General features: G+C 54.6%; 1 protein-coding gene across 1 annotated transcript in view; it reads right to left on the bottom strand.

Annotated features, from left to right (window-relative positions):
• The window catches only part of LOC144136706 (cell adhesion molecule Dscam2-like), a 151457-nt gene extending 128459 nt beyond the window's left edge, over positions 1-22998 (bottom strand). The window contains exon 1 of the mRNA XM_077669246.1: positions 22690-22998. Within this exon, the coding sequence (XP_077525372.1) occupies positions 22690-22741 (52 nt within the window). The 5' untranslated portion in view covers positions 22742-22998. The remainder of the gene's footprint in view (positions 1-22689) is intronic.
• Positions 22999-23205: the final 207 nt, after the last annotated feature.

Below are 23205 nucleotides of genomic sequence, written 5' to 3'. Positions count from 1 at the left end.
TGCTTGCCTGGGCCTGGAGGCCACGGCGTTCCCGGCTTAATAACCTCGGCAGAGAACAAAAAACAAAAAAGGGGGGGAGGAGGAGAAGTAGATACAATGGGACACACGTGTAAATTTTTCTCAAGCAGAGGCTCAGCTTCTCTGCAGTAGAGACCAGCGCACCGCTCTACTTAAAAGAAGAAGAGGCACTAAGGAAATCGATGCCGAATTCCGATGTCCCGACGCACTGTCTCTGAATTACGCCCCCGACCCGCGCAAATGAGCTGTCGGAGACGGCAACAAAGTGCTCCTTATTTGTATTCCTGACATTTTATTTTTTGTTCAACGAATAGCGCAAATTGTCAGAGTGCCGAAAAGAACGCACCGCTAGCGTTAAGTTTCACGCAAGCCAGCGCAACCCGAAACAGGCGTCGTGAGCTGCTGCAGCTGCTGAGCTGTGGGCACGAAGCGACACGTGGCTGTCGTTGTCGGGCTAATGACGCTGTCGAGAAGCATTCCGGACCTCACTGCACCCCCCCCCCCCCCCCCCTCTCTCTCTGGTGCGCGGGCGACGCACAACGGGACCTCCTTGTCCGACTGCAGGGCCACCCCCACCCCGAGGTTCACCTTTCAAAGCAGGCAGCCGCCGCCGCGAAGCAAACCCTCAAGCCCCATTCCGAAGCCGAACCGAGCCAAGCCTAAGTCGAAGCTGAGGACGGCGCTAGACGGACCAGAACGGGGAGGCGAAGTTGAACTGCGCCTGCCCTTGATATATCTTCTCCGCCACGAAGCTGGCGCGCACAGAACGACAGCTGGAGGAGATATCGCATGCGCGCGTCCGTTCCCGCAGTTTCGTGCTTTTGCTGCTGCTGCCACGAGACTTCGCTGACGGGAGACGGCCGAGTGTGGCCCGACAGCGGCGGCCAGTAACGCTGAGCGTTAACGATAAGCGTAAGAGATGGACGGGTACAACGACCTCAGAGGGGCAGAGGAGAGATAAGGGCTGCGCGAGATGGTGCACTACATGTGATCATGGTGAGTCTGTGAGACAATAGGAGGGTTTTGAACGAGAAACTATGCGAGGACGGGATGTTAACACGAAGCGTGGTTCGCACACGTCAAGAGCCGGGAGACCCTGACAGCTTCTGGACCTTGCACGCAAAGAAAGAAAAAGAATTGGGGGGTATGGTGTTGGTGTCTTCATTGCGGGCGCTCGCACGTCGCAAATATGTCGCACATCACAGCAGACTCGTCGGAACAGCGAGCTGCAAGAAGCCAGACGTGAGCACGAGACGTCGGCCCTTCCTAAAAGCGGGGCTCCTTACCATAAACAACCGCTCGCGCTGTTGCCAAAACCGCCCTCATATTTCATCTCTGTTTGCACTGGATGAAAAGAACGCGAGCGCCTCGAAGGGAGGAAGAACGCAAACATTCCGCAGACATACAAGAACTGAGCTTCCGTTTCCAGGGCGCAACATATTAGATCTTTGCACTCGGCAAAGCTCTCGAACCACAACCGCATCGCCGAGAAAGAATGACAGAAAAGCAAGGCGACGACAGCAGCAGTCAGCCGAAACAGGGACACCAAGGGGCAGGCACCACGCTGTGCCAGGAGACATCCCCCCCCCCCCCCCCCCTCCCAGACAAGTTGCCAGTTGCTGCTAGCAGCTATACGTCGCTGCCCTGCTCCCCATTCGCAACCGGCAATCAGTCCGCGAAACGCCCGGCCAGACAAGCCTCAGCGCGAAGCCAGCATACACGAGACACACGAGGAGCGGCTGAATCCGCCGAAGAGAAACGACAATCCTCGGCGTCGAGACTCGCGCGTGCGGACACGTAGTAAGTACGGCCGCTTGCCGGGGACAGCTGTTGTAGCTGGCCGGGAGGCGGAAGAAAGAACGCCCGGCGTCGGCAGACGCTGAACAGAATTCCTTGGAGCGTGCTGTTTGTGTTGCCGCTACAAGCGGCCGTCCCGCTCATGGGGATCCTGCGCCAGGGCCTTCCTTGTCCAAACAGCGCGGCTCAAAACCGCTCAACGTGACGCGAAGCAGAGCACTTTCGTGGAGAAGCCAGCCAGCCAGGCTTCAGCTTGTATACACACACGCACGCACGAGTTGCTTGCCGCTCCTTTCTTTATACACGCTGGTGAAGGAGGGTGCCTTCAGCAAAAAAAAAAGTACGGGGGGGGGGGGGGGGTGCCAACCTCACAGGGGTTGTCCGCCAGCGCGGTGTGTATATATGTGTATGCGTACCGCTAAGTCCACGTACGTGGCCGCCACCTTGCGGTCGACTTTGTCCTCTGCGGGCCCAGCGTGGTTCCCACAGAACAAGTGCTGCCGCCACCCGCCGCATGGCCGCGGCCTTTTGTTTCCGGTGCGCCACCTGACCGCGTTTCAGGGGCGCCCGAGAGAGAAGAAGCGCGACAGAGGGTGTGCTTCCCCCGCTGCGCCTTTATCGCGCCAAGTCGGACGCTCCCCGAGTTCAGTTGAGCGCGAAACACGGTGACCGGTCTTGTACGACGAATGGCGCGAGGTTAAGTGGGACAACAGTGCTGAGAAATTAAAACGAACTAGGCCGGAAGAAGGACGAGGGCTCCGAAGTGCGAGGTTTAGTCAAGCGAAGCTTCTTGGAGCGCCGAAAAAGACCGCCATCAGCCGGCGACCTCTAAACTTGCGGCGAGACTTTCAGTTCGAGCAGGAAGAGAGAAGCGCACGCGGAACAAAGGAAACAAAAAAGGCTGCATGTCGCCACACACGAACGGGGGGCGTGTCCACCGTGTGTAGCGTCGATGGCCCTCCGACGGCGGTTCTCTTATCGATTCGGAGGAGGTTCCTCCTGGGTGTGCCGAGGTCGCCCGCGCTCCTGCTCCTCCGACCATTGGTGATGGAGAGACCCCTGTTAGCCACAGGACAAGGACACGCCCCCTCAGCCCGGGGTCGTCCATACATAGATCCCCGGTGGTCCCCCCGCGGAGCACGCGGAATAACAATGGCTCCTCAGCGTCGCTGGACGAATGATCCTCGGTCGCGAGTCTTCGGCTCGTATACAGCTCGGCGGAGTTCCAAGGGAGCACGCTGGCGATGGCGACAGGCCTGTTGTAAAGCCGCTGTCAGCTGTTCAGGCACGGCTCCGCCATGCTGGTGGAGAGCGAACCATTGTGCGAACTTCGAAGTACGTGTTACGCGCAAATGTTGATACGAGGAGCCGACAGCTTTGAAACGTGGAAAAACCCTATATCAAAGCAGATAAAGTGCAATGACCAACGATCTCAAATTGAGTGCGCGATAATCGAGGAGTCCAAGAACTGTCCTTCTATATATAGCGTGACAAGCAGCACAAGCCCGTCGCTGTTCGGCCATTTCAGGGGTCACAACACAGTCGCCATCAAGCGGAACGAAAGGCGTCCGGCAGGTCGTGAACTTTGTGCGGCCGAGACTGCGAGACCCGCATCAAGCAACGATGCTTACCAAGAAACCGTTCGCGCGGAGTCTGCGAGAGCTTCGTTAGGTGTAATCGAAACGCACGACCGACTCCCGAACCCGTCACGCCCCCCCCCCCCCCCCCCTCCTCTCCCACACCGGCGCTGCCACGTAGTGCTGTACGTGTGCGGTGCGCGTCGAATTTTCGGACCGGTCTCGCTCTCTCTTTCGGCAACCACGCCGGAGGCGAACCACCTTGACCACATGTGCATCATGCATACGCACAGCACACGTATGGCCCTCTGGCACACGGCCCGTGCCTTCTATACGCGATGTAAACCAGGGGTCCCTGCGTACGCAGTGTGCGCAAGGTTCTCTCCGAGACGCAGAGGGTGGAAAACGATTCGGTCTACGCTACACGCGGAGACCCGGCTGCATGCGCGCGCTGTGTATACCTGTGCGCTACGCTCACGTAGCGGGTACGTATACACTTCCACGTGAGCGCGGTCAAGCATTAGCATACGTAATACGCGGAACCACCGACGATATAGGTCGCTGGGCGCCAGGCGGCCCAGACGCGGACGGACCGCTTAACCGCTTTGCGGCGCCCTTGAGAGCACGCAGGGAGAAACCGCGGCGGCGACGGCCGCCACAGGCGCGCCCCACGCCCCACTCGCCCATTGGTGGGCACCGCCGCAACGCGCGTCGCCGGCCTCTATGGGCGAAAACCTGGCTACACATACGCCTGGCTCCAAGCTGTCCGCTACGAGGGCCAGCGGGACCCCCGAGGCCGAGGGCCGCTATCGCGCTATATAGGTGAGGAGGGAGGGAAATGAAGGGAGAGGGATTGTGGGAGGTGGACAGCGCACTAAGTCCGAGGGCCGCCGCACATATAACGCGGGCCACGCGCCCCTGTACACAGTGCCTGCGGTGACAAGTGCATAAACACCGACCAACGCTTCGGGCTCCATGGCGCCGATGCCTATCGGCCCGTGCAAAAAAAAAAAAAAACTCGGACGTGGGCGAGGCTAGCTAGACGCTGTGTGTGTGTGTGTGTGTGTGTGTGTGTGTGCGCGTGCGTGCGTGTGTGTGTGTGTGTGTGTGTGTGTGTGTGTGTGTGTGTGTGTGTGTGTGGTGTGTGTGTGTGTGTGTGTGTGTGTGTGTGTGTGTGTGTGCCCGCATGCGGTCTAAGAGTTTGTTGTGGTCCGTTATACGCGTTTCCCACAACGATTGCGGCGGCTTTCGCTCGAGGGTCTCCTCGGAGACCGCGGCGCTGCCCGGTGCCCGCGGGCGTCGCAGCAGCGAGATGGCCGCTGCTCTCCGGCGTTTATCGCGAAATACGTAACCCAGATATTCGCTTTCACTCACTCTCTGTTTCTTCTGATGTGTTTGCTCTGTTGCGCAACAAGACAGAAGGCAGCGAGCGAAATGTGAACACGAGCGCAGCTCGAGTGTGCTGTCGTGAAATGCACAGAGAGCAGGGACGGAACAACGCAGTTCGCGGATGAATACATTGTGAGCGAACCGTTACTGTCCAGAAGCTGCAGAGGGACCCCGAATATGTGCTGGCAAGCTGCTGCGGCGTCCTAAATTAACGAGCATCACGCTTTTTCTTTCTTTCTCTCTCTCTCGTTCTGCACGCATCGACAGGAGACATGGCTGCGAACCAAAACGCTGAGAGGCAGCCGCAGAATCCATGAAAGGGCGAATGAAGATTTGTAGCGGTAACAGATGCCGAGGGAGAGCTACAGGGAAGCTTGAAAGACAAAGTTTCCAACAGTTTCGAGCTAGAATTGAGCACCAAATCAGGTGTGCACTTAGGGGTTGAAGTGCGGGGGACCGCCCTCTCTTCCCAAGCGAGAAATTTTACATAGGAAAATCGCTCTGAACCCCATTTTTCTAGGGAAAAAATCAAAGAGATACATGGTTCAAATGGGACCGCCCCTTCGAAGAGTGACCCACAAATTCGCCCCTGCACCAAACACTCGATAAATTTGACACTTCTCAAACTGTAAGCGCGAATACCTCCCCTCCCACTCTGCCTTTTTCCCCGCCGTTCTACAGAGACTGCTTGTGCAACGCCCTCTGAGTGATTCCAGTTAACTACCTTGGTATGTTTTACGCCCTACATGTCCTCCTGCACCTCATCTTCCTCTTCTAAATCGGCCGATATGTTCCAACTACCTTCCATTACTGATTGACCGTAACTACCTGTCGAGTCCTCGGAGTCCGTTCCACTCTTCAGTGCTGGCAATAATCACTCCGTACACAGACAGATTCTGTCAACGTTGCCCGTATGCCTTACGAACAGGAGCACGTACGTACTATCACGACCAGCGCTGAGGGTAGCACGATCGAGTCTCCTAACCGAGGTCGGAGAAGCTATATTCGGACTCCAAAGTGCCACTGAACTTGGAAGAAGAAGAACAACCCGTTTCTCCCATAAAAAAACCTCGGTTCTGGAAGCGAGTGCGCTTCGCTGCCCCTGCGTCGTTTGAACGGTGCAGATTTCTCTAAAAAAAAGAAAACAAAACAAAGAGACCAAGGAAGAAGAGCCGGGCCGGCCGAGAGCAAACAAAGCGTGCCCACGCCCAGTCCACATTCGCGGGAGAAATGGCCCCGGCGTGCGGCGCGCATTACAAAGAAAGCGAAACGCCGCCTTGGCTTGACTTGGCTGGGCGCAAGGAGGAAGAGAACAGGGCCAGAGTAAACATGCGCCGGGGCTAGACTGCGCCGCCGCGGAGAGCACCCGGGGTAACCGAAACGTCTCGCTCCGGCTGGCAGCTCGCCGTGAATAATGAGGCTATGTCCACCGACGACGGCACACCTCCAAAGGATAATCAAAATCGACGACGGGTAGCACGGGTTGTGCGCGTCTGTGTGTGTGTGTTGTGTGCAGTTCACATAAAAACGCGTAGCCGTTCCATTTCACTGCGCGGCTCGTCTCGTATGTCCACAACACTGAGCGGCCATGCGAAGTGCGCAGAAGAAAGCGTATGGAGTGAAATGATTGAATAGTTCCCCGAACCCTCGTTGTAACGATCATCCAGAAGCTGCCTTATATGCGAGGAGGCGAAATGAAAGCTTGCACCGAAAAGCCCGTCCAATGGACAAGAAAACAGAAAAAAAAAACATTTGCAACCACAACTATACTCAACTGGAATCTCGTTCAGCGTACAATCGCCAAACCTAACTGGCGCCAAGGAGCCATGAGGTACAGGCCTTTGGGGGCGCCCGGCAAAGCAGCAAGCTCGCCCTGTTACGTGCCTGGTCGTTCGAGCGCGCCTCCGTCATTATCATAACTATGCGACCAGAACAGAAAGTTTTTGCAGCGCTAAGATAAGCACCTGCGTGTTTACCTACCCAGACGTGCCCTGAGGCTGTTCAAGGCGGGTTGCGGAGCGGTAGAACAGCCCGCGGATAAGCCGGTCTGCGAGGTTTGATAAAGACTGGCGCGAGCAAATCGCGCCCGCATCTTTGCGCCTCCAGGCACGCTGGGCCGGCCTAACAATCTATAAACTCACGTCGCAACTGCGCAGCCACAAGCTCCGCGCCTCCAGGCGAAGGCAAACGAAACGCATCGCTGAGCCTCCGGCGCTGGTCGCGATTTAATCTCCTCCGCTCACACCTTGCTGCTCGCACGTGCACGCACACGCGCTGTAGGCCATCAGCGGAGAAAACCGCAGAACCAAACCGCGGAGTCGTCGAGGACGGTCGCCGCCAAGGAGATTTGTGTGCACGACAAACACTTCCAAGAGCGCTTGATAAGAGGGGGGGAGACTGCGCTTCGATCGGGCGCAGGCTGTGGCTTTGCACGTGGGTCACGAATGGGGCAGAGGATTTCTTTGCTCCGGAGTAAATGTGGGAGGAGGAAGAAGAGGCGGAAGGCAAACTCAGATGGCCGTGCGAATACACACAGAAAACCCAAGGATTCACGGTGCTCCTGTTCCTGTCATTTTTTTTTTCCCGTCTTCGGCTTCTTTCGTGATTCTCTTTTACTGATTTTTCTGACGAGCGGGCAAGCAGCAAGAACCTGCCATGAGGGGGCGTAAGCGCTTAAGCAAGCACCAACCAGAAATCGGCGAAAACGCCGGGCCGAGGGGAAAAAATAGTCGCCCGCCTAGCGAGAGTGCGCGGCCCCCTATCCAAACAAGCGCGGGCTCGACGAGCGACGCGCTGCAAGCCGCGCCGCTGGCGCCGCCTTGCGCCGAACGGCGATGCTCCTTTAGGTGGAGTTCGGTATGCTCGTTGCACGCTGAGTCTATTTTAGCGTTTTTTTTTCTTTCCCGACCGGTGTCACCTGGGTCGCAGATGGACCACGGGATATCGTAAGTGAGCGACCAGGGGCATTCCGGTCGTCCCTTATTTGCTGCGCCTGCGCTTTTGCCAGTCGTAAACATGTCCCCTGGGGGGGCACACTCCGCCAGGTGTCGAGCAAACACACGTGCAACAAAACGACTATTCCGCGAAAGGCCTTTCCCTTTTTTTTTTTTGTTGGCTACTCATCGTTTATTTTCGTTCCAGCTCGCAGATAAAGCAAACAATGCGTTGCACACGCTATGCGCTGCGGGTGGAAAGTACGGAAATGGAGCCACTGAATTATACCGCGTATCACGCGAAAATATATATATATATAAAACGCCGCAGAATCTCGCTCCATGATCACATTTGCCGTATCCCATTAATTATGAGGTCGTCTACTGCTAATTTCCAACTGCTATTCAACCGATTGAATGAAAATAAAATAATCCGCGCTACCTCGCGTACAACGGAAACAAGATACCAGACAACGCGTTTCCAACTACCGTGCACGCAACCGCATGCGGTGTTTGTCCCAACACCAGCTCGTCCGCGAAAGTTTCGAAAGGCAGCGTCGTGTCTGAATGAAGCGGCAAATTGCGCTCCAAGGAGCCCCTCCAACCAATGGCGCCGGCCGATTCTCATGACGTGTGGCTATTCATTCCCTTCGAACCTGGCAGCTTGACATCGCAAGGGGTGGCATTTGAAAAGTATTCATAACCACGGCTTAATTCATCCAACCGCGGCGTCATGAAGAATATCTATCGTAGCTATTGTTTAAGAGGCATTCTTTGAGGTGCATCTGACTAGTCTTTACAGTTTACAGAGAGGAGATCAGCGAAATATTTGAAACAAGTCGGTCACACACGGGCAAAAAAATAGGGGGGGGGCACGGTGAAACACGTCACCGCGAGCACAGCTCGCAATAAGAACGCGCGACGGCCCGCATTCATGCTTGCAACAGCAGCGAGTGCCGCTGCGCTGCTGCAACACCGCCCAGCAGCGACCTTCTTCTTCCGGCACGGTCGTCGCCCGACCGGTCTTCTTCTTTGGCTGCCGCAGTTGCCACGCCGCTTCTTGCGGCTTTGCTGCTGCACGGGGGAGCGCTCCAATTCGACGCATCGCCGCCGAGCTGCTCGGGCCTCCGATGATCGCGCGGAGCGGCCAGTGACCGCCGCCGCTAGGAGGAACAGCATCCCCCCCCCCCCCCCCCCCCCCCTCCGCTATCGAACAGGCCCCGTCGCGCGACCGATGAAAACCAGTTCCAGGGGCGGCGGCTGCAGCAGCAGCAGCCACGGGCAAGCGAGGAGCCGCCCGCTCCTCGGGCCTCCCCCCTCTCTTCGTCGCCGGGCCGCGGAAGGAGAGGGAGATGATGCACGCGGCCGACTCCGCGGCTTCTTCTGCTTCTTCGTGCGCCGCAACATCCAATGCAAGCGTTCATGCCTCAACGTCTGCTCCTGGCCTCCCATCTCCCCCCCACTTCATTTCCTTCGCTGTAATAGTTGGTGAATCCGCGCTACCGCCGACCAGGCTCTGCCCAACGCGCCCGTCCACAACGGAAGAGGCAGGCGGGCGGAGGAGGAGGGGGGAAGAACTCTGCCGCGTATTTATATGCACGCGAGAACGTGACGCGTGGTGGCGCGAGCGGCGCGATTTGGATAACGCGCGTGCGAGGCGCGACAGGAAGGGAAGCGATAAGGGGCGAGACGGGAGCCGCGACCCGAGGCCGCTGGGTGACCGCGGAAAGAACACTACCCGCTACTCGCAGCGAGGCTGGAAGAATAGAGCCACCTAATTGCTACTGAGCGACGACTAAGTCCCGGCTCACTGTGCATTTTTTGTTTAGTTATCACTGTACTGCTTACGAGTGAAACGCCCCAGAAATGTATTCAGAGCGTCCAGGCGCAGCCACACGTTGCCTGGGACAAGTCTTGTCCGAGACGGCGGTTCACAGTTGCGGCTCGAGACAAAGACAGTACGAACGGGGGCAAAACAAAGACTCGAGAACGAGACGCCGCATACATGCGTGAGAACCGCGTCCAAGGTTTAGTGGTGCTGCAGACTTTTAGGAGAAAGCGCATTCACACATGGTGCGTAAGCCGAGCGGACCGCGAAGGACGTCGAAAGAAGGCGCTAAAAGCCAGAAAACTGCGGAATACGCTACGAAGAAGAGATGTAAACGTGAGAGTGTCCAAGCAATGAAGCAATGCACGATTTACTATGAAGACATGCGGGCTGTGAAGGTACTCTCCTAGGCGAAACAGCTAGCGCACCAGATCAAGGACGAGAGAAGTGCGAACAAAGCACAGTTGTGCGATGCACACACTTGTGCTTCTGCGCTGTTTCGCCTTGATATGTAAAAGCTACTTGGCCATCAGTTTATGTTGTTGGTTCATTTGCCTACACGAACATCTGAAACCTTGTCCAACGTATTTGCACTTTCCTTTATCGTGATACAGCTACTGCTCCTTTGCTTACCTCATAGCTAACTTCCAGTTTTTTTTTCCTTTAAAGTTGACTTATTTGGCTGCTGGTATCAGTTGAGACCCCTCCTAAACCCCGGCAACGAAAAAACAATACAGTTGTTGCGTCTCAATGTGAACGCCGACTACACAAGCAACAACACAGACGTACTCACCGAAAACTGCTTTCCACAGGACAGGTGAACGTCTGTGTACGTCTTGAACGCAGTTGTACTGTACAGTGCAAGCGAATTCGCTTCCCTTCGTTCTGCCATTTTCTCTTCCAGGAATCTTGATCTCTCTTTTTGGGTTGCATCTCACCTCTACAGACAAACACAAGTGCCACGCGAACGGCTCACGAGACCATTAAGTCAGGCGTCAACTTGAGTTACGACCGCCCACAAGGTGCACGCAGAAAAAAAAAAGAGACGGGAAGTAAAGATGTGTCCGTCGTGCAGAGCAGCCAAAGACGGACGACTGCCCAGCTCATAAACACACACAGTTCTGTTCGGCGGCCTCCGTTATTAAGATCAAAAGAAGCGCGCGGGCGAGCCCCACCAACACGCGAGCACCGATCCTGATCTATTGAACGCGATGGCGGCCAACGTTGCGGCTTGGAGGCTGAAGGCAAGACGCCGACGTCGGGACCGCGACGAATCGCATCATCCACGGACGCAGGCCGCCGCCGGCACAAAGCGCGGGCAACCGGACACCTTCGTCGAAGCAAGGGTTGCGTGGTCTCTCAATCCCCTTTGCTAATCCTGGGTACCCGGAGGCGGTATAGGCCAAGAAAGGATTAACCGCCCTTCCAGAGAGTCGCTCCACCCACGCAATAACGATCCAGCTTTGGAAGGGCAGACGTCGCGCTCTTACGCCTTTACTTTTTTTTTTCTTTTACCTTGCAACGCAGTTCTGCGCCTAAAAAAGGATGCCGCCGCCCGGTGTCGTAAAAAACGCGATTTCTGGGCATTTTTGTGCCCGTCCCTAATCCGCAGGCTAGCGTCGCACCTGCACAGTGAAACGATGCCGCGGTGCTAAGTCCGTCGTCGTTTCGAGGATTTGCCAGCAAAATTTGGGGTCGGCGAAATTAGTAAGGACAGCCGTAAACTTTGGAGAGACGCCGAATTCCACGCGTTTTACAAGGAGGCGAGGCGGGGCCGACCACAATAAAAAGCACCGTTTACTCGTCTTGAGCCAAATGCAAGTGTACGGAACTATGCGTTTTTTTCTTGAACTCGGAACGATAAGCGCGAAACTGCGCCGGCAAGGAGAACAAGGCTGACACAAAAATAATAAGGATCAGCGAAAAGACCGAGAGAAAACAAAAAAAAAAGACACAGACACCTACCAGCAGCTCGCCTGATCTCGAGATTACAGTGCGCACTACGAAAGCAGGCAACCTAACAAAGCGATGTTCAACACCGAATTTCTGGGACAGAAGGACGGCGACAGATTCGCAGCTTCTGCAACTTCCCTTTTCCCCTAGCTCTTTGTTTTTATGGAAAATTTTGTATTTATTGAGATCCGGCTGCGAGATCACACTGACACCCGTGCTTGTCCTGCAGTAGTCAGCAAGACAGCTCCTCGAGTCCGTGCCAGTATAAAACGAAGCTGGAACGGACCTCCCGCTTCACATTACTGTGCATTTATAGTATGTCTTTCAGCTTCTGAAGGACGGAAATCTCCTTCCTTTAGAAGAACACTCTGGTATCCACAAAACGACACGCTTAAGTACAACTTATCTAAAACTTCCCCGCATGCAAGGCTTCTGAATCACCGCTCAGCCACGACAAGCAAGTTGCGAAGACGCCAATCCTCGCTGTTTCTCGCTGCTTGACCCTTGACCTTGCCCTGACTGCCAGCTGTAAAGCAGCGTCAGATTAGAGTGTCACCGGTAGATTGGACTACTGCATTGCCGCACGTGAGCGGCGACCCTGAAGGCGACGGAGTCGTGGCTGGCTTTCCAGAAACACGCGGTCCGTCGACCGCCGCGGTTTCCCGCAAAGTTGACGGCCACGCATCGGTTACGGGCTTTCCGCGGATTTCTCGCCGCGACGAACGGGAAGAAAATCTCCTTAGGCAGCGGAGACACAACGTCCGCCATCATTCAAGACACACGCACAAGGCAGCGGCGCCGTCACTAACTAATCCCTTCCTTTCACAGATGGAACCGTGCGTATATTGTGTATGAAGCTTTTCCGAGATCTCGGAAGGCATGTGTGACTGTCAAGCCGCTACCCACGGAAGGGGTGGTTCTTTTTTTTCCGTCGTCTCATAATCTGCCTCTTCATCGTCGAAGCATTCACTGAGTCACTCACAAAGCCTCAGGAATGACCACCGCAGTTACCGCAACTCGTGGAAACTTCCCTGGCGAAAGGGACGGCAAGGGAGTTTGTGCAGCGCATGCCAATGCGGCTACCCCCCCCCCCCCCCCCCCCCCCCCCCGCTGTCTTTAGCTCCGATGACCAATTGGCCGCGCTGCCGCACCTGCCGTCCTTGAGGTCGCATTTAGTCGAGAGCCCGCCGCGCTCACGTCGCCAGGTGCGACGCGATCTTTCGAGGTTTTTCTTTTCCCCCGTTTTTAAATGGGAGGTGTAATACCGAGAAACCCGGCCGCCTTGTTTTCCAGCCCTCTCGTAACGCGTATTAAGTGCCTAATGATTCGCGAGAAACGATTCGATTCGTTTCAGCTGCAGGCGTATATCACACCGGACCAAATACAGGCGCACGACCACGTCGTTTCTTCACATTATCTCCGAGAAAGACCTGCCGCAGAAACGAAGAAAGAAGGAAAAAGGTGCCAGAACTGCCCATTCTCTTTCGGGGCGTGCTCGCAGCCGTTCGAACGCAATTACCTACTCCACGCTTTAACTGAAGTGCGCCGTCACCGTGCCCGTTATTCACCGCGCGAAATGACAGTTGGCGGCGTTCGCACATTAACCCCTAGACTCGAACTCCTTTAAGGACCTTTAATTTTAAAAGTTTAAGGACCACTGATCGTCGGGGAACGATAAGGCCGCACTCACACCGCCTTAGCCGAAACCGTTCGGCCGACCGGCGGGGAAGCAGCGACCTTGCCCTCAATGCCCGCACGCGTTCCACGCTGCCGCTATCCATTGTCGCGCCGCCTCGCCTTTTGTCTACGGGGAGCAAGGAGCGGTATGCGCGGCCTCAGCGGAGAGCAGTGCGCGCTTTTCGAACCGTCATCGCAGCAATTTAGCGCGAGTTCACGCGCGGAAACTGAGTGCCGATTGCGTCGAGCCGCAAGTAGAACGTCGAAGCCGCACGACTGACAGGTGCAGGAACGACGTGAGAGGCGACTCGAGAGGGAATCATTGGAGCTTAATTTCTTAGTGGCGTTGTCGCCTAAAAAGCTTAGCACGCGCGGCACTCGTAGAGGCGTCGTAAAGAGCAACAAATTTAAGCCACGAGGTCATTTTCGGTTTCCTTTCCTTTGCTCTGTAAGCGGTTCGTGTCGGTTGTATTTAACAGTAACAACAACAATAATAATAATAATAACAATAATACACTTGCGACATTATAAAGTATACATCAGCCAGGTCGCGTAAGCGCACTCTGTGCCGATTCATGTTTTGTTGCGCGCCTAGTAACAGGGAAAATACAAAGGGAGAACGACGTTAAATAACTGCGGAATGGACGCACGAACGATCCCATTCACTTTTAGAGAGCGCTCGCCCTCGCGGTAAGCAGGTAGAGACTGAACGGGGAGAAAAAGCGTATACGGACATAGCGACAGAAAAAAAGCGTAAGCTATAGAAAGAATAAACAAAAAGACGCCGAATAAAAACAATACAAACCGCTTCTAAACCATTGAATCTAGTTTCCGTATTTTATGTTGCGTTCATTTTTCATTCTGGCCTTGAGCGAGATCGATATTCCCGGGCAAGTTGCCAGCCGCGCACCTCCAAGTGCTCCAACAGCTGTTGAGCGGAGAGGACGGAAAAACAAGCTTAGTATAGTTTTCGAATGGTCGTCCCGCGCCAGCAACCGATGATTCCAACGGGACTCTGTTGGTCGCACTGCAAGCTGACGAGGAGGGCAAGGCTAGCCACCTTGGCAAGGCTGAAGAACCTGGCGCACACCAGCCGCTGGTACGTTGTGGTGGCCGCTCCGGGCACGCGCACTGACAGGCCACGACAGACGAGGGACAGGAGCTGCCTCCACGGGTCGCAGCGTCTTCGCTGTGCTACGTGCAAACTTTTCCAAGAACGACTTTCAGCTCGTTGCGGCCACAGGGGAAATGGGCTGTTTGGCACCCTCCTACCCGCAAACGTACGAAGCGGGTGGTGAAAGCGCGACCGTTTCGCGTATGTTTGCAACGGTCAGCGTCAGCGCTTGTTGTGAAGCTTCTGTGCAAACAAAGAGGAGCTCCTTTTAACGGCGGTGATGTGTCGTAAAGGCTATAGTAAAATGCTAGTCTGTGCTTCGCATGCATGATTCAAAGAGGTAGCATTCTCGACCACGCGGCGTTCCGGACGCACTGGCTGCGACGATGACTGCACGGCTGGGCTCAACCGCGAAGCCTCACTCCACGCCGTGAAGAGATTAACAAAGGTTGCGGGAGGACCAATAGGACTCCTCACAATTGAGAAGACCGGGGGAGGGGGTAGTGGACAAGAAGGCATGTAGAATCGGACGGAAGCACAGCAACACTGGGTGCCGAAGAGCAAAGTACAGAGGGACAGGAGCCGAGGAGGAGGAGGAGGGCTATGCTTCCAGGAGAAGGGATCGGGGCGTCGCAGGAATCCCGTCTGGCTTCGGGGAGGAATCGATTGCAGCTCGCGATGGCCTGACCTCGGCAAAAAGGTGCCAGCCACCGGGCGAAGCGGCGACGGCAGGCAGCAGGTCGGTGCGGCGCCCCGGGCGGAATAGGCGAGGAACAGCAGCCCGCCTCCGACACCCCGAAGGCGGAGGGAGGTGGCCCGCCACGTGCGTACGGTGCAGGCGTCGAGTGCCGCAACACGGCAGCCGTGAGAGCCACGACGGGCTGTTGTGGCGGCACACCGTGTTCTTTCGTCACTGGAGGCTGCGCTACTAGCCTCACACTCACAGATGCTGGTTCGGCTGGGGTTTTAGTGTATTTACAGGAGTGAAGACCTCATTGGCTTGGTCATGTGATGAGGAGAGATGCAAAAAGATGTCGGAAGAAAGGTTTAGAGATCGACATCGAAGGGAAGAGGGTCCGGGGACGACCAAAGAGAAGATGGAGGGAGATCTTCTGGAGACGTCAGTGGATGACGCTCACGAAAGAACGAAGTGAGAAGAGCACGCGCTGGAAATAGCGACTTCACACGGATAAATGGGATAGCCTGAGGGAGAAAGAAGTTGCCCTGCAAATACAACAGTAAGGACCAAAAGTGCAGAAGCCAGGTCACCGTGAAGTGCTCCAAGAGCACGCTGCAGACTCGGGCCGCTCTCAAATCGTATTGACCAAAATGTCAGAGGGGAACGGGCGGTTATGAGTGCATCGCTACTACAGAATCCCTATAGCTCTTCACCCTGAAGCTGGTGTAGCAGTCTGCCGTTCCTCTTTGCCGCATGGACGAGGCACGAGCCATATCCGGTGAGGGACCACGTGCGTTCTGTCATCCTTGCCTCACAAGAGCACAGACTAGCGTGTAACTATGAGGCTCATGTGCGCTGTTGTAAGGAAATAACCGCGAAGCTCAAAACTGGAAGAACAGAACATCCGCGTTTACAAAACAGCAGCGCGCAGTTGCTTCACGGTGAAGCAAACGCAGCGCAAACACGTCATGAATTACAACTTTCTGTTTCTCTGCAGCCAAGGCTCGGCAGGAAAGGGAATGAAGCGAACCTTTATCCCCATGCCCTGGGGAACTGGTTGCTCACTGTTCGGGCGTAGGGGTGAGGGGGGTCGGGGTTCGAGAGTGGTGCGGAGTCTGTATGGCTGAGCTAGCTCGCTCCTCACGGCGCGGGCTCAAAGGCCTATCCACTTCCCATTCCTGCCTAGCCTCTGCTGCAGTTCCACATAAAGTTGTCGTGCCGAAACTCCGTTTACTGCGTTGAATTGAAGAGCGCACGGCGATACGGTCGAAACCTCAGAGCACCGAAAAAGCGTCTAGAAGCGCCTAAGGGAAGCGTCCGTCGACTCGGGGCCCCTTTACTGGACGCTTTATCCAATCAGCGTTCCTCCGGAACCCGTCCTCTGGCTATCGTGAATCAGTGAAACCTGTTCCAACGCACAAGCAGATTCACCAACGACACGACGGAAGAAGTTCAAAAAAAAAAAAACGAAATCAGCTCGCTGCCATAACCACTCATTTCGATGTCCCCACGCGAGCTTTCGTCTTTTATCTATTTCCTTTTTTTTATTTTATTTGCAGTCCGAATGACGCTGTCACCCTCTGCGCGCAGGAAACAGCGAGAGGGACGGGCCCACGCGATCGCCACAAGCGCGCCGCTATCTCGACAGGAGATTGCTGCTCGGGGCAGACCACGCGTGGGCTTTGCAGGACTGGACCTCAGCAAGCAGTACTAGCAGAGACGAGAGGAAAGACGACGATGAAGACGCAAGACAAGGTAGGGGGGGGGGGGGGGGGGGGGAGACAGCGGTGCACAGCCGACGTGACCCCGACGCGGAGCCAGGTGTGCCGCCTCCCGATAAGGGACAGGTGGCGCCGGCCAACGTGGAGGAGAAGGAGGCATGTGCCTTGCTCGTGGCAGACGCCCCTGTCTTCTTGCCGCGCAAGCTCCGTAGTGCACAGGGCTAGCCGTAAAGTGAGTGGGGCTTCGTAGCCGATAAACTCTTTGCGCGAGCTGCTCACTATATGATGTCCCACTGTTTTAAGACGGCGACCGGCAAGTTATAGAAATAATGAACACGGCCGTCTGCACAGCCTGGGATGACAAGTGAACTATTCTGCGTAGAACGGTCATTCAGAATGTCTAAACTGAGAAGCTTCGTGATAACACTTAGGATACAACCTGTTTTTCATATGCCACACAAGACCAGTAATAAATCCCGAAAGAAGCTTAGGCACTGAATACGGGATTGTGTCAATGAATGGCATGGCCCTTTGTCAATGCACTTGTAAACAACTACAAAGCTTTAATGGCACTGATTTATTTTTGATCTTACGTTTCTCGATGTAACGAGAAGACCGGCCCGTGTTCCAGCACAACCCAGGACAACATGCTGGTGCCCATAGCAGACATGTCCTCCCAGTGTATAGCAGCCCAGAGAGGCCACAAGGTGGCGCATAACTGTCACGCCAGCCTCGTCCATTGTTAAACCGCGAGCGCCAATGTTGGCAGCGATTCAAGAAGCTGAGTGGACTTGCTACGTGACTCATTTCCGAACCCGAGGGCATCGTGACGCGCGCCGGGGAGTCGACGAACGCCGCGTGGTTTGCCCGTCTCCGTTCAGTCGCTGGTGTTGCGTGACCGCGACGCTCAAGCGCGGCTATGCCGAAGTACCCGACGATTACCGGTGCCTACGCTCACCTCTGTTCCTACGCGAGCACTAGAAAGGTGCCGTCCAATCGAACGTGAAATAACCGCAGCTTTAGCAATCAGCCATTGTGATGTATTTCCTTAGACCGTCGTTCATTTCAGTGTGGCAGGCCATGTGGTATTGCACGTTCTAAATGCGAAGTACAAGACCGCATGGCTCACAGAAGAGAAACAGGACGGACTAGAACTTGTCGTGTCGCTTCCGCTTCACTGTACAGTGTTGCTCTGTTCTCTGCCCTGCCAACACGTGCCCTGCGCAGCCACTCTACCTGCGCGTACCTGTCCCAGCGAGCCCTCTCCGCACGAGCAAGACACTTCCGTGAATCCCAAAGCGGGTACTCGAAGGCACGGAGGAGGAGGACCAACAAAACATGAGACGTCTGCAGCGAGCCACAACAAGAATGCGACGATTTGCGACAGAAAAAAAAAATGTCCTTCCCTCTTGTCACGCCAGGAAACGGAATGAGAGGAGCACTAGAGGTAAACGGATCGGCGCCGGCAGCGCCATCTAGCCCAATGCTCCCCGAGACCAACATCCCTCTATTGGGCAGGGGTTGGGAACAGAGGGGAGCAACGGGGGTGGTAAAGCACAACTACCATCTCGGAAAGGGGCCAGGGGGAAGCCGTGCTCCCTACTGGGCAGCTGTTTTCCCCTCCCCCCATTGTCGTCTCTCGGGAGACGCGGGTCCTCCGTTCTTGGCGGGGCAGCCCCGAGCAGGCGACGGAGCTATCTGCTTCCTTCGAACTGGCTGCAGGTAAGCTTCGCTGACAACCAAAGCAACCATCTGAATAGAAACTAAATAAACAACAAAAAAAGAGAGGAGCGTCCCGGGATCACAAAAACGAGCACCTCCCCTTAACGAGGGGCGAGGCGCCAGCACGGTACAAAAGGAAAGCCGCCCGCAGAGGGCTCATGAAAGAAAGCCTGCGCGCGTCCCTTTTCCTTGCTCGCATGCCTGTGCATTAGGGCTAGCGAGAACGTGGGCTCTGCTAGAGAAGGGGGAGGTGGGTCAAGAGGAAGCCCTACTGGGCAGCTGGTTCCCCCTCCTCCCTTTGTCATTTTCCAGTCACAGACGAACTCACGTGGCGGTCTTTCACATTCCCCGGTGCGTAGTGTGGCGATATCTCGGCACCTTGCGCTCTAGACCGCGCGATGTGTGTTGTACATAACGTGGCGCGTGGCAAGCGTTTCCTTACAACTTCGAATACATTCAAAGTTTTCAAAACAGTGCGCCTTGAACTTCCGCAAATCTGGAGAGGTTTAGTAGAGCGCTTCCGCATACAACGCGCCGCCGCTGCGCATGTGCTGACTGGTCTTAACGCGGCACGTGTTTTCGCGCATCTGGCCAGGTTGCCTCGATACGCACCACGTGGAATGGATGGATGTTAGGAGGTGCCTCCATGCTCGGCGTTTCTTTATTTACATTCGCCATTTTTCTTCACATGCAAATATTATTGACTTTTATACTGGATCAATTTGTAACATTGAATTTGTACCCTTACTTCACTGCCCTAGTTTTCTACCGCTAGTTTTCTAGTTTTCTACCGTCTACCGCAGATACATTCACACATTACCTTTTGTTATCTCTATCCCTGGGGCCTCGGGGAAAGTGATTATGCCTGGATGGATACTGCCGCATTGTAATATGTTCAATGCATCTAAGGATTTACTGCACACTGCACATGCGTCCTTTTTCTTGGTCAAATTTACACCTGGCTGGCCCCTGGCGCCATCTAGCGCCCTCAGGGCGTTAATGCGTATAAGCAGCAGCGGTAGCGCTATGCTAAACGTCTCATATCACTCCCAAGCACCGCATTCCCTGAGAACAACAGCAGTGGTGTCGTCCTTTCGCAGTAAGCTACCGCACCACTTTGTTGCGCAAACGTCGTGATAACCTAAAAACACGGCGGTACTGAGGACGAGAGGTTTCAGTCAAAAGATTGTTTTTTTTTCAAGAAACTGGCCCCAATGTATTGGGTGTCAACCTCGATGCGTTGCGAACTTAGGACGGAGTTTCACGAGGACGGTCAACAGCGTGTTCGCGTATGCTGCTCGGTGAGTGTTTTTCACGCGGGAACTAAAGAACCACGAATGTGTGAAACAAACAGAAAGGCTGCGCCTGATAATTTGGGCTGGACAGAACCCGCCTGCTGGAGACAAAAGGAGCAAACACTTGATAATGAGCGATATAAAAGAAGTGGGCGCAAAACTTGGACAGGGACCGAGAAGAAACACGAACTACGACTGACAAGCTATTTGAACACACAAGGTCGCCCGCTTGATGAAAGCGCTGCTATATATAGTATATCGCCTATATTGTTATGTACACCCGGGGTCAAAAGTTTATGGGGCACACTATATAGTCATGAAAAAGGTGAATTTCGCCCAAGCCATTGCATGTAACCAGGAATTAATATGTGCAACCTGCGCTTTAGCGAGAAACCGTGACGCTCTGCCTGTCATTAGAGAGTTTTAGCCGCCCCGTATACGGTAAACTGCTCCCGTACGGTAAACTGCGGAAAACTTGTCTAGGCAAGCCTGGCAACGGCAACGCGTTACCGTATTTGCCGTATGGCTACACTAAAACAGTCTATTTTCAGGCTGTGCGCCTATTGGCTGCACGGAAGTCACCTTTTTCAACTACTGGCGTGCCCCGCAAACTTCTGACTGCGGGCCGAATTAGAGAGAACTTCAGCACCGTCGAACAGTAAACACGGTAAGTGCAATCGTACGGCAGATGTTGCTGGGCAAGCCTGACAATGGTAGCAACGGCAACGCGTTAGTATATTTGCCGTACGGCTGTGCTAAAACTCCCTGTTATTAAGAACGCCACCTGCAGAGACCAATATATTTTGTACAGCATATATCCGATGCTTTCGCCGGGCTGTTGCTCTGGTTTCCGGCCTGACGTCTCCCTTAGTGTCAACATGGTCAGTAAAACCTTGTAGAGTAATCTCCGCGACTGTGCTATCCGTGAATCACAAGATCTGTATATCACGAACCCATAACGAGCGCGTCCTTGATAAGCAGCCTTTGATGAGAGTGACGCTTGTTTCCTCAGCTATGCTTCGACTCAGAGAACGGAAACGGTGAACACCGGATGTTGTGTCCGTGTCTGCTTTGCGCTGTTCCATTTAAATAAAGCGATGAATTGCCAACTGGCCCAGTCAGTCACTCCTGCAGACCTATACGACGGACACTAACACACACTCAAGTACAGCATGAAGCATGCTAGGCCGAAAACCGTCCTTCACGCTAAGCCCACGAAAATAGAAAGCCCTGTAGGAAGAACAATATGACTTCATTTTATACAAGTGGCTTCTGCGATTGAGGGTGTTGCATCTTTACGTGGGACGTTATCGACTGCAGAGCCCCTCTTTTTGCCGTACAGTACCAGGGCTCCAGGATTGGGTAACGGGCGGAAAACATTGCGAAACTATACCTTAAACAAGGTGGTGCTAGTCACCGCCCCGCTACAAAAGGGAAGCTTCTACTTATCTATCTATGCATACACATGTGAGACAAGGAGGTTATAAAAAACTTCTAGTATATAACCTATAGTATATAAGCAACACCTAGTAAATAATCTTGCGGGGATAAGGTAACCGCAGTTGGTAAAGGGCAGGGGCTAATTGCTTATGGGAGAAGCCTTTGTCGTGTAGTGGGCACAGGCTCATGATAATGATGGCATAACTTTCCTGACTGTGCCAGCCTCCATAGGTTGTTTTTTTTTTTTACGCAAGTCATTCGCTCATGGAAATCCTCCCCTTTGGGCTGCTAGGTTGACACTCTTCGGACCGCTCTTCGCATTGAACCTCTGCCTGCCGCGTTCGTCCACGACTCGACAAAAATATAATTTAAAAATTTGTTTCTGTTTGCGGCCACGAACCATCTTCCTGAGGCACAACAAAGGGGGGACTCGAAAGCCAGCGCTCGTAAAAAGGCAGGCAATATGCCAGCCCGTACGTGTGGCCATCCCGGAAACCAATAAGGCAAGGCACCAGCTACACGACTAAGGACGGAGACATTCAAGGACTCTGCCGTTGAGGTATTTTGTGTTCGGTGGACGATGGAAGCGCGCGGGCGCTAAGCAGTATGTACGCCTCCGCTAGAATCGCGTACGCTAGTTTCGCCGCGCCCAAGCCATCAGGCTGAAAGATACCGGAGATGCATGGAACCAGTAGTTTGATGCAAAAACGCTTAACTAGAGAACATACGGCTTAGCCATAACAACACCAAAAGAGTGCATTTCCTTTTCAAACTTGAACCACTGGCGTCGTGGAGTATGGCTCCAAACTTCGTTCACATCACTACGCATAAATCAATTTCCACGTTCTTCCGTATCACTGCTGTCGGGCTAGCTTGCTGAAACACAAACCTCTATCAGAGACCTGTCTGCAACCGACGAAGGGCCACTGTGGGAACGCCATTAAGCCATAGCTGGTCCTGGACCCACCGCAAACACGAGACTACCGCTTTAAAGCGCTGAACCGCCTAGTAGGAACCTGTCAGGCGTGCAGCTCACGATGTTGTGAGCGCCTGCGCAATTATTTTCACTACTCGGTGCGAACAGACAAATAAAAGCAAGCAAGACACACCACAAGACCGTTAAAGGTCCGGAGGCGCGAACGAACGACCAATCGCTACAGAGATCGTGGTCGAGTGCGCAGCACACCAAGCGGAACGCTGCCGGCGCCTCTTTTAAAGGCGTTCGCAACGGTCACTTCATAAGGAAGCCATTTTCAGATAATATGCGAAACATGCTCGACCCTTCGTCGGTTACAATCTGAGCAAGCGTCGGTAATTTTCGTCCCACGGCGGATCGCAAAGACTAAAGCATGTCCTTAACGAATCTTCGCTAACGTGCGCGACCACCCGAGCAGGGCCCGACAGGTACTGCGCGCACACGTTGAACATGAGGCAAAACGTAACTTTACGCACTACGCTTGTGCGTCGTTACAGGTAGTTCGGATGTTCCGTTTACCACTTCCGTCGATGTGCGTACTCCCTCAACGAGCTCGACACTAGGCCTCACCTGTGAAGAGGAGCCACCGGGAGCAAAGTCCGCTGTCTTTCGATTGATGCATGGTGCCGCTGTACTTGCGAGCGAGCGCACGGGGCAAAACACGCACCGTCACACACAAATGCAATCCTCAGGCAGTGTCAACGCACGCGTATTCCTCGAGGGCTGTCACAGGGCGCGCGCGCGCGGGTAGTCACGACGCGTAGGCAGCCATCGTCGTTGCAACCACCGAGGACCGCCAACACACCGTCGGCCTGGGCGAGCCGACCGACTGGTTCTTCGCCCGCCTGTTCCTCGCACCGGCCAAGCGCGGAGGAAAACGACGCTCCCGCCACCACTCGTCGCCCTCCGGAACTATCTGCGAGGCGGCTCAAGAAGACGGCTTCCGCTTCGCCCCGACCAGCAAGGCTGCGGCGCGGCGTCAAAGAGTGCGCAATGCAACGATTGTAAATTGAAAAGCCAGAGCGGCAATAAAGATTAAAAGGCTCAAATTTGTTTTTTTTCCCGGAAAAGGTAAGTTTTTTCTTT

This window comes from Amblyomma americanum, chromosome 6 (assembly GCF_052857255.1).
Source record: "Amblyomma americanum isolate KBUSLIRL-KWMA chromosome 6, ASM5285725v1, whole genome shotgun sequence".
In the NCBI taxonomy this organism is placed as follows: domain Eukaryota; kingdom Metazoa; phylum Arthropoda; class Arachnida; order Ixodida; family Ixodidae; genus Amblyomma; species Amblyomma americanum.
This window is presented reverse-complemented; position numbering and strand designations above follow the sequence as displayed.